Source organism: Syngnathoides biaculeatus, chromosome 17 (genome assembly GCF_019802595.1).
Source record: "Syngnathoides biaculeatus isolate LvHL_M chromosome 17, ASM1980259v1, whole genome shotgun sequence".
Classification (NCBI taxonomy): domain Eukaryota; kingdom Metazoa; phylum Chordata; class Actinopteri; order Syngnathiformes; family Syngnathidae; genus Syngnathoides; species Syngnathoides biaculeatus.
In genome coordinates, this window is record NC_084656.1 from 19,413,869 (window position 1) to 19,425,929 (window position 12,061).

Sequence of the window (12,061 nt, forward strand, 5' to 3'; positions counted from 1 at the left end):
CTGGAGGTTTGTGGGGACGTCGCCGGGTTTTTCTGTCCTCCGCGTAGTCTTAGTCTTTTTCCTTGACAAATGTACTGGGTGAGTCTTATACACAGGTGCGGCTTACATATGTACAAACTGTTTTTTCCTTGAAAAATGTACTGGGTGAGGCTTATACACAGGTGCGGCTTATAGTCCAGAAATTACGTTACTTTAACTACGCGGCGGAAGCTGGGCTTTTCACGATTCATCCATTCCACAAAGTCCAACTAAAAACTGGGTCGGTCCGAAAACAGACGCAATATTTCACATGGGAAATCACGTAAATCCAGTTCGACGATTCCAGACGCCCAAAAATGCTTTTCAAAGAGTTTATCTATAAATTAATGTACAGAAAGGTGAAAGGGATATCAGTGACTAACAAAATGGATAAATAAACATTAAACATTTTTTTTTACGTGTATTAAAGACTCTTGATGGAATATTAAAGGTCAGTGAAGGAGGGCGATTGGGGGGGGGGGGGCATGGATATTGCCAGAGAGAGGAATCTGACATTTTCATACTTCGATACAAATTTTGTTTCTTCAATTCGATCGTGTTTCTGCGCATCTCCATCAAAGGGACGCAATACTTTAATATCATCTCCCTTATCATGTGTGACAATTAAACAATCGCAGCGTGCAAAATGAAGAAGGGAGGGGGGAAAAAAGCATATTTTGTTCATTTTTTTCGATGCATATTAATATCCGGCTGCATCCTAGCCAGGATATTAGTTTGCTTTTAGCAGCTCCGCGTACCGAAGTAACTTTTATTTGTGCCCGAATGTGTTTTCTCGTGATTAATTTTGCCTTTTTTGGGAAAGTGGAACATTAAAAATGAAATTGAACAGGAAGTCAGCCATTTTGGATCGAAGAAGCCATTTTGAGCAAATTTTAGGCCAAGTACTGAACATTTAATAAGGGGCGGAGCTTGGAATGAAGAATTCCTTCCCGACTGCTTGCAGCTCTCCTGACAATTTCCTTCCCCGTGTGTTTTGTCCCTCGCACAGTGGCCCCCAGCACGGACGACGTGGCGCTCTACGTGGGCATCGTCATCGCCGTGATCATGTGCCTGGTCATCTCCGTGGTGGTGGCGCTCTTCATCTACCGGAAGAACCACCGCGACTTCGACTCGGACATCACGGACTCGTCGGCCCTCAACGGAGGCTTCCAGCCGGTCAGCATCAAGACGGCGCGAAAAGGTTTGGCCCCTCCCCGTCGCTTCCCGTTCGGATGCAACCGCTTCGTCGTCATTTGGTTGTTCGGAACGAGCCGAAATGATGACGGAAAGTGTCGCGATTCCCGCGGGAAGTTCGTTTTTTTTTCCCCGACCGATTCCGTTCCGTCCCTACCGGAACCAAATCTTAAAACGTAACCGTCACAAGGTGGCACTGAAGGCTCTCGTGGCTTAGCGGCGTGTCGTCTCCAACCCGGACGAGGAACCATCCATCCTTGTACCTGGCGGCTAAACGGAGCCTTTGCGCTGCCATCTGGCGCTCGTGAATCCCAGCTGTGCCTTTAGCTCCTCAGACTGAGTAATGTTGTGTTGTGGCGGAGTTGACTTCCCTAATGAGTAAAAAGCCAGCGAGCGGCGGGTCCTGCTGATTGAGGCCTCCATTTCCTCGAGGTCCTTCTGATTTTTTTGCCGCCGGAACAAATGTTCTCTCCTCGTCTCTTTTGGCTTCCAGCCGACCTCCTGACGGCGCCCCCCGACTTGACCTCGGCGGCCGCGATGTACCGGGGCCCCGTCTACGCCCTGCACGACGTGGCCGACAAAATCCCCATGACCAACTCCCCGCTGCTGGACCCTCTCCCCAACCTCAAGATCAAGGTGTACAACTCCTCCGGCCTGGTGACTCCGCAGGACGACCTGGGGGGCGAGCTGTCCTCCAAGCTCTCGCCCAAGCTGCCGCACTGCCTGCTGGACAACGTCGACGGCACCATCGGCCGCCGGACCCAGACCCTGCTGCGCTCCAGGGACCCCTCCTGCACCGCGGTGGGCTCCTTCAGCTCGCAGGGCGGGCACCTCATTGTCCCCAACTCAGGTACAACATACACTTAATAAGTACTTCACCCTTTGGTTGTGTTTCGCTTTAATTTACTGGACTGGACAGTCGGTTGCTACCGTGTTCCTCTAGTGTTTAATCCGACCACCTGCCAACGAACATCTTCTTAAAGGTCTCCACAACATCCAAACATTTTCGCCCCCAAACCAACCGTCCACCAACCTAGACAACCAATCATCTACCCAACCGTCCACCGACTGAGACAGCCAATAATCTACCCAACCGTCCACCAACCTAGACAAGCCAATCATCTACCCAACCGTCCACCAATGTAGACAAGCCAATCATCTACCAACCGTCCACCGACCGAGACAGCCAATCGTCCACCCAACATCTAGCTAGTACAGTGATGAAACTCCTCCGGATTTTTACATTTTCATGAAAATTGCTCTGGAAAACTGAGGAAAAATTTGCCTAAAATGAATCCGGATATTAGTTGACAACATTGGACGAACATGCGTTGGAGTCTGTTTGTTTTGCTTTCACGAGCGTAGCCACGTTGAGGCACTAACACTAGCAACAGTAACGCTTCTCCCCTCGGATTCTCTCAAGGCGTCACTTATTTTGTGTGGTCTTGACATTCATAAACGTTTTTTAACTAAACAAGCCTGCTCCAAAACAACCAGTATTTACCTGGAAACAGGAAATGCAAGTTAACCGTACGGTGCATGTACGAAAGCGCCTCTTCAGAACTGCTAATGCGAGCGCATTTACGTCGAAAGTCGTCAGCATCATGAGCCATGTCGAAGGAATTTGGTGCTCGTGGCAGGGTGACGGCGTTAAAAAAAAAAACCCCAACAACATTAGACTATGATCCGGCTCGTCGCTTGATTCAGGTGTGGTCAATACGTCGAGCGCGTGCACATAAAGGCCCCTTCTAGCAAGCCGGCCTCCTATTTTCGGCAATCCCGTGGCGGATCTGCTGTACCACCCATCCGTCGGCCTTCCCACTTTCTCCACATCCAACCATTTAGGTCAACTTCCCACCTGGACAAACCAACCCACCCATCCGCCGGTGCAACAAACCGCTCACGACCAACACCGCCAACCCGTCCGTCTGGAACATCCGGTACGGTGGTGCCGCGAAAGGTCTAGCGTACCACACCGGTTGTGCGACTCCATCCGGATTCACCTTTTGAATGACCCGCTGTGGCATACGCAGTGCATCCACGCAACTCCGCCGCCGCAGCCGTGACGTTGACTGATAGCGAAGGTGCTCGGCGTGGAAGTGAAGGATCAGAGGCGCGCCCCAGCGAGCCGCTTATTCCTGTGCGCTTGCCTCCAATCCGTTCAGACACGGGCTGTCTGGTTTTTGGTTTTTTTTGGGGGCGTGGAGGACACGGGACAAACGAGCCGCGACATTAAAGGATACAGCGTCTCCTCCGGTTTCTCAGCGTTGTCCGTTTTGTTTCCCGCTAAATTGTTCTCGGGCGTGTTTCGGGAAAGCCGTCTCGTCGTGTTAACGCACGCACACAAGGGGAGGAAGGCGCATGTCTGATTTGTTCATGCGGTTCTCAACCTGAGTTCCCCGGCCCCCCTGAGGGTCCACGAACCTTCGCTCGAGGCCCCACAAAATAAATAGTTTTCATGCTGTAGCATTTTTAAATAGTACATTGCTACATTTGGAGCCAATAAAGCTAATATATTAGATCAAATATTAGCTTCGGGCCAAATTGTTTTGACATGCCCGTGACGTAACATCACATAAGTTTGACATCCCTGCACAAATAATTGTTTTTGTTGTTTATTTTCGAGCAAAAAAAACCTGAATTTTAGCAAAAGAATGAATTCCTCTTTTTTTTTTTAAATAAAAAAAATCATATTTTTCCACAATTGCTGCTCTCGTTCAAACACACCGAGGACCCTAGTTTTTGAACAACTGACCTCGACACGTGAAAAGATCAAACAGTTTGCGGCTTTTTGGAATGGAGTATATTACCGATTATCCCAACAAATGATTTTTATCCAATACGCCAGACAAATATAAGCGTTCATCTGAGATGACGGGACAAGCCGAAAGAAACTCCCTCTCTCGCCAAACACAGTCTTGACACGCTCGCGAGGCGCAATCATTATTTTTGTCCACTTGAGGTCGCCATCGTCACATCGTCACGTAGTATGCGTGACTTTGAACGTGTGCGGCGGCGACGGTGCGCGACGTGAGCGTCAACAAATAACCGTGTCGAGTTGCCCGCCTCCACGTGATGGTTTTCACAAAATATTGACTTTTGTTGTTATTATTATTATGATTGTTATTCATCTTATTTGTGCCGTTCCCGTGGCTGAGTTGTGGTGAATTTTGCAGGCCGGAATGAGAAACTGTCCCATCACTTTTCTTTTTCTTTTTTTTTTGTTCATTTCAAGGACAGTTGGGGGGGGGGGCGAGGGGGGGGGGAATCGATGCGCCCTCCGACGCGGTCGCGTGCGCGCGAGGGAATCCTTTCAAAGGCCTTTTGACAAGACATCACACGAAATCAATGGGAGACGGAAAAATGTAAATCAAGGTGCGAGCAGCAATATGAGAATCCTCCGTCGAGGGGGGGGAGATCATTGATTTTCAAATGAAATGCCACATCCCTTCCAAATGCCGATATGGGGGGGGGGGGGGGGGGGGAATATGACGGCCTATGGTTCAGATATGCTGTATATGTTTTTTTTTTTTTTTTTCAGGTTTTTCAAAATATGTAGTTCCCAAATTCAAGCGACGTCGAGTATGTCGGTCTGATCACGTTTCAGGAACTCACCCATTTGCTGTTTATCCTTAACGACCTATTTGCGTATTTTTGGAATCTTTCTGGGACCCGAACCTCGTGGAATAGGAAAGGCGTGATCGGTGTCAAGGACATATATTTTGGTGATACATACCCAGCGGATGTAAAGCGCTGAAATAAATAAAAATAAAGCAGATCACGTCATAACGTAGAGCATATCTTGGTATAACATGAAACTTTTCACACTATAACATCAAAGGAATTACGTTATAATGTGAAACTTTTCACATTATATCATGAAACCTTTCACATTATAACATGAAATGATTGACATTATAACGTAAGTAACCACACTATAATGTGAAACATATGTTATAACATGAAACATCCACATTATAATGTGATACATATCACGTTATAACGTGATAGTGACGTTTTTTGTTTTTTTTTGGGTGTGGCAGCAATACGCTTCTGTAGTTTTATCCCAAACAAAAAAAAAAACCCACTAGCAAAAAACATTATGTGATATGTTTTCCTGACTAGGAAAATAGCAAGATGGCACCTCTGTGGCGTTTGCATGTTCTCCGGCGCCGAGAACGGTGAGCGTGACGCGTCGTCCCAATCGGACCTCTAACGTTTTTCTTTCCGTTGCGTCTTTTTTTTAAGGTTGGATTTCCGCTCCAGGTCCAAGTACCCCATTCAATTTGTTTGTTTATTAACGTGATACGAATCTACGTTAAATCGTATAACGGATCACGTTATAACGTCGAGGATATCATGTTATGACGTGAAACTTTCACGCTATAACGTGAAATGAATTACGTTATAATGTGAAACTTTTCACATTATATCATGAAACTTTTCACGTTATAACATGTAATGATTCACATTATAACGTAATTAACCACATTATAATGTGAAACATATGTTATAACATGAAACATCCCCATTATAACATTGTAACGTGATAGTGACCTTTTTTTTTTGTGAGTGTGGCAGCAATACGCTTCCGTAGTTTTATATCAAACAAATCCTGGTAATGCCCAAAAATGGCGCTCTGGAGAGCCCTAAATGGCAAATATGGAGTCATACAAATATAGAATCCTATATGACAGGATGCCAGTCGCTCCTCATGTTTCTATATAGCGGCACAGTGGCTCAGCTGGTAAAGCGTTGGGCTCACAGTTCCGAGGTCCCGGGTTCAATCCCGGCCCCGCCTGTATGGATTTTGCGTGTTCTCCCCCGTGCCTGCAGTGGGCTTTCTCCGGGTGGGCACTCCGGTTTCCTCCCACATCCCAAAAATATGCAACATTAATTGGACACTCTAAATTGCCCCAAGGTGTGATGGTGAGTGCGGCTGTTCGTCTCGATGTGCCCTGCGATTGGCTGGGATAGGCTCCAGCACTCCACCGCGACCCTCGTGAGGATAAGCGGCTAAAAAATTGGATGGATGGATCTCCTCTAACATATTTGTATGATGGGAGGAGCAAAGTGTCGCCTGGGTCGTTAGCGGAAGTTACAGAGGTTTTTTTTTTTTTGGTCACATGTGAGTTATACTGCATTTTTTTCAAAATCAAATCATATCCGAGAGATTTATTGAAAAGGGTAATATTCGAAGCTGAGTTTGAATACTAAAGTTTTATAAAGTTTTCGTGAACATTTTTGAGCGAATTGGGATACAAACAAAACACACGGGCAAATTCAGGATCGGGCCCTGGTCGTCATGGTAACAAAAACTGGTCTTTCCATTGGTCTGCCACTATAATGGGCTGCCTCACTTGCACTACAAACTGATTTCAGGAAGACACAGAAATGGGGTGTCACTCTTGAAGTATTTTGACAACGTGTTTGGGAACTACTATCGGATTTTTTAAATTAACGCATAATCTTTTGCGGCGGCCGCGTTGCAGGTGTGAGTCTGCTCATCCCGGCAGGAGCCATCCCACAAGGTCGTGTGTACGAAATGTACGTGACCGTCCAGAGGAAAGAAACCTTGAGGTAGGATTCCCGGACCCCGGAAGTCAGACACGAATACACAACGGAGGGCTTTAGGCGTTAGCGTATCATTCCTTCACCAACGGGTTCACCACTAGGCCCTCGGTGGAGGACGGGCAAGCGGTTTTGAGCCCCGTGGTGAGCTGCGGCCCGCCGGGGGCCCTCCTGACCCGGCCCCTGGTCCTCACCATGCACCACTGCGCCGTGTCCGACGGACAGCAGGACTGGCTGATCCAGCTCAAGAGCCAGTCGCCGCAGAACATGTGGGAGGTGAGACGCGGGACAAAGTACAGTATTTCATATACCGTAATTCCCGGCCTACAAAGCGCGCCTGCTTATAAGCCTCACCGGGTACATTTGTTAAGGAAATACCGTTTGGTACATGCATACGCCGCATCTGTGTAAAAGTCGCAGATGCCCACATTGAAACACGAGATCTTTACAAAGAAAGACGGAATACATAGAGTTTAACGTTAGCACCGCTGCGCTAACACTAGCGCCGCACTAACGCCAAGACTAACGCTAGCGCCGCGCTAACAGGGCCGGTTAAAAAAAACATACCGGTAAAAATCCCTGAGACACGGCAGCAACACGCTAGCGCAGCGCTAACAGTAAGTAAAAGTCACTACCTCGGGACATATATTCCACTTTTACCTTTTCCGCTCAAGCGCCCCCTTGCGGCTGTTACAAAAAAATGCACAAATTAGCTACATCGCCGCATAAACCGCAGGGTTGAATGCGGATGAATAAGTCGCGGCTTATAGGCCGGAAATTACGGTAGTTTGGAGTGTTTCAGGAAAATTAGCGTTCAAAATCATTTCTGTTTGAAGCGTCAGTTTTGTGCAAGCCCCTGCACAACACAATCCCGCAGTTGAGCACCGTTTTTTGTGAAATCCAGTCAGTCGGCGCATCCGTCCGTTTATCACGCTCATTTTGACCCCTGCGGCGCAATTAAAAGATGAAACGCGTTCATTTGGCGTCCCGGTCAAGCCGGCCGTCCTTGTGCCGTTTCCGAGCGCGTCGGTATTGTGAGTTGGCGTTGAGCCGTCTGCTTTCGGGCTGCATCGTTAACGTTGCCGCCGCGGCCGAGGTGGGTCGTCAAGGACGGCGGGGCGAAGTTTTTGAACACATATGCACGGCCCGCCCCCCTCCCCACCGTATCTCCGACTTTGATGAATTACTCAGGAGGCAGCCAATAACGGGAGTATTCTTAAGGAAGTCATAACCGTTGATCAAATCTCGGACCTGTCGGGAATGCAGATGCCACGAATGCCATCAAAAGTATTGCTCGTGGGCTCCTCTTCGTCTTCCCATCGGGGGTTCAAAACTCAGACATTAAAGTAAGTAAGTTTCTTTCGGCTTGTCCCTTTCGGGGTCGCCACAGCGTGTCATCTCAGATGAACGCACATATGTTTGGCACAATTTTTACGCCGGATGCCCTTCCTGACGCAACCCTTCTCAGGGAGTGGAGGCCCCAGTGGGATACGAACCCACAACCCCTGGTTTATCAAACCAGTGCTCTAACCACTGAGCTACAGGGCCTCTTCAAAACTCAGACATTAATCGTCGAAAAGTGTTTTGGTCACACAAGCGCCACAGAAGAGGTGGTCGCATTTTTGAAAAAATATCAAGATGTAAATCGGGGATTTCAACCCTAAAATGACTGAACTGATATTTATTAAATGATCGTAGTTTCAGGATTCATTATTTTATTTAGCGTCTGGGATTGTCATCTTTTATCAATTTTGTTTTTAAAGTGATGACACGTATATTATTTTTTATCTAATTAGTTTGTGTATTTTAATGTTTTTTGGGGAAAAAAACGACTATGTAAGGCGTTTTTTTTGCAAAAAAAAACAACCATGTATACTAAGGCGGGGTTTTTTTGCAAAAACAAAAAAAAAAACGACCATTTTTACTCAGGTGTGGGTTTTTTTTGAAAAAAAAAAATATATATATATATATATACACATGGTCATTCACAAAAAAAAACGCCTTACTATACATGGTCGTTTTTTCGCAAAAAAAACGCCTTACTATACATGGACGTTTTTTCGCAAAAAAACGCCTTACTATACATGGACGTTTTTTCGCAAAAAAACGCCTTACTATACATGGACGTTTTTTCGCAAAAAAAACGCCTTACTATACATGGACGTTTTTCGCAAAAAAAACGCCTTACTATGCATGGTCGTTTGTTTCGCAAAAAAACGCCATATTATACATGGACGTTTTTTCGCAAAAAAACGCCTTACTATACATGGACGTTTTTCGCAAAAAAAACGCCTTACTATACATGGACGTTTTTTCGCAAAAAAACGCCTTACTATACATGGACGTTTTTTCGCAAAAAAAACGCCTTACTATACATGGTCGTTTTTTCGCAAAAAAAAACGCCTTACTATACATGGTCGTTTTTTCGCAAAAAAAACGCCTTACTATACATGGACGTTTTTTCCAAAAAAAACGCCTTACTATACATGGACGTTTTTTCGCAAAAAAAAACGCCTTACTATACATGGACGTTTTTTCGCAAAAAAACGCCTTACTATGCATGGTCGTTTTTTCGCAAAAAAACGCCATATTATACATGGACGTTTTTTCGCAAAAAAACGCCTTACTATACATGGACGTTTTTTCGCAAAAAAAACGCCTTACTATACATGGTCGTTTTTTCGCAAAAAAAAACGCCTTACTATACATGGTCGTTTTTTCGCAAAAAAAAACGCCTTACTATACATGGTCGTTTTTTCGCAAAAAAAAAACGCCTTACTATACATGGACGTTTTTTCGCAAAAAAAACGCCTTACTATACATGGTCGTTTTTACGCAAAAAAACGCCATACTATACATGGACGTTTTTTCGCAAAAAAAAACGCCTTACTATACATGGTCGTTTTTTCGCAAAAAAAACGCCTTACTATACATGGTCGTTTTTTCGCAAAAAAACGCCTTACTATACATGGACGTTTTTTCGCAAAAAAAAAGCCTTACTATACATGGACGTTTTTTCGCAAAAAAAACGCCTTACTATACATGGACGTTTTTTCGCAAAAAAAACGCCTTACTTTACATGGGCGTTTTTCGCAAAAAAAAACGCCTTACTATACATGGACGTTTTTTCGCAAAAAAAACGCCTTACTATACATGGACGTTTTTCGCAAAAAAACGCCTTACTATACATGGACGTTTTTTCGCAAAAAAACGCCTTACTATACATGGACGTTTTTTCGCAAAAAAAACGCCTTACTATACATGGACGTTTTTTCGCAAAAAAACGCCTTACTATACATGGACGTTTTTTCGCAAAAAAACGCCTTACTATACATGGACGTTTTTTCGCAAAAAAAACGCCTTACTATACATGGTCGTTTTTTCGCAAAAAAAAACGCCTTACTATACATGGACGTTTTTTCGCAAAAAAAAACGCCTTACTATACATGGACGTTTTTTCGCAAAAAAACGCCTTACTATACATGGACGTTTTTTCGCAAAAAAAACGCCTTACTATACATGGACGTTTTTTCGCAAAAAAAACGCCTTACTATACATGGACGTTTTTTCGCAAAAAAACGCCTTACTATACATGGACGTTTTTTTGCAAAAAAAACGCCTTACTATACATGGACGTTTTTTCGCAAAAAAAACGCCTTACTATACATGGAGTTTTTTCGCAAAAAAAAACGCCTTACTATACATGGACGTTTTTTCGCAAAAAAAAACGCCTTACTATACATGGACGTTTTTTCGCAAAAAAAACGCCTTACTACTATAATGGACGTTTTTCGCAAAAAAACGCCTACTATACATGGACGTTTTTCGCAAAAAACGAACGCCTACTATACATGGTCGTTTTTTCGCAAAAAAAACGCCACACTATACATGGACGTTTTTTCGCGAAAAAACGCCTTACTATACATGGTGGTTTTTCGCAAAAAAAAAGCCTTACTATACATGGTCGTTTTTTTCGCAAAAAAAACGCCTTACTATACATGGTCGTTTTTTCGCAAAAAAAACGCCTTACTATACATGGTCGTTTTTTCGCAAAAAAAACGCCATACTATACATGGACGTTTTTCCGCAAAAAAACGCCTTACTATACATGGTCGTTTTTTCGCAAAAAAACATCTTACTATGCATGGTCGTTTTTTCGCAAAAAAACGCCTTACTATACATGGTCGTTTTTTCGCAAAAAAAAACGCCTTACTATACATGGTCGTTTTTTTCGCAAAAAAACGCCTTCGTATACATGGTCGTTTTTTCGCAAAAAAAACGCCTTCGTATACATGGTCGTTTTTTCGCAAAAAAACGCCTTACTATACGTGGTCGTTTTTTCGCAAAAAAACGCCTTACTATACATGGTCGTTTTTTCGCAAAAAAAACGCCTTACTATACATGGTCGTTTTTTCGCAAAAAAACGCCTTACTATACATGGTCGTTTTTTCGCAAAAAAACGCCATACTATACATGGACGTTTTTTCGCAAAAAAAAACGCCTTACTATACAAGGTCGTTTTTTCGCAAAAAAAACGCCATACTATACATGGACGTTTTTCCGCAAAAAAACGCCTTACTATACATGGTCGTTTTTTCGCAAAAAAACATCTTACTATGCATGGTCGTTTTTCGCAAAAAAACGCCTTACTATACGTGGTCGTTTTTTCGCAAAAACGCCTTACTCGCCTTACTATACATGGACGTTTTTTCGCAAAAAAACGCCTTCCTCTATACATGGTCGTTTTTCGCAAAAAAACGACCATGTATACGAAGAAGGCGTTTTTTTCGCAAAAAAACGCCTTCTATACATGGTCGTTTTTTTCGCAAAAAAAACGCCTTCGTATACATGGTCGTTTTTTCGCAAAAAAAACGCCTTACTATACATGGTCGTTTTTTCGCAAAAAAAGCCCCTTACTATACATGGTCGTTTTTTTCGCAAAAAAACGCCTTCGTATACATGGTCGTTTTTTCGCAAAAAAAAAAACGCCTTCGTATACATGGTCGTTTTTCGCAAAAAAACGCCTTACTATACATGGTCGTTTTTTCAAAAAAAAAAACGCCATACTATACATGGACGTTTTTTCGCAAAAAAAAAAACAAAAAAACGCCTTACTATACATGGTCGTTTTTCGCAAAAAAAACGCCCTTACTATACATGGTCGTTTTTTCGCAAAAAAAACGCCTACTATACATGGTCGTTTTTTCGCAAAAAAACGCCATACTATACATGGACGTTTTTCGCAAAAAAACGCCTTACTATACATGGTCGTTTTTTC

The 12,061-nt window shown here is 44.0% G+C and overlaps 1 protein-coding gene across 5 annotated transcripts in view; it reads left to right on the top strand.

The window, feature by feature from the left end:
- The window catches only part of unc5cb (unc-5 netrin receptor Cb), a 167,258-nt gene that overhangs the window by 148,318 nt on the left and 6,879 nt on the right, over positions 1 to 12,061 (top strand). For all 5 annotated transcript variants that reach the window (XM_061801292.1, XM_061801293.1, XM_061801297.1 and 2 more), the window contains 4 exons: positions 1,028 to 1,219; positions 1,706 to 2,062; positions 6,705 to 6,792; positions 6,888 to 7,059. In XM_061801292.1, coding sequence (XP_061657276.1) covers positions 1,028 to 1,219; positions 1,706 to 2,062; positions 6,705 to 6,792; positions 6,888 to 7,059 — 809 coding nt within the window. The remainder of the gene's footprint in view (positions 1 to 1,027; positions 1,220 to 1,705; positions 2,063 to 6,704; positions 6,793 to 6,887; positions 7,060 to 12,061) is intronic.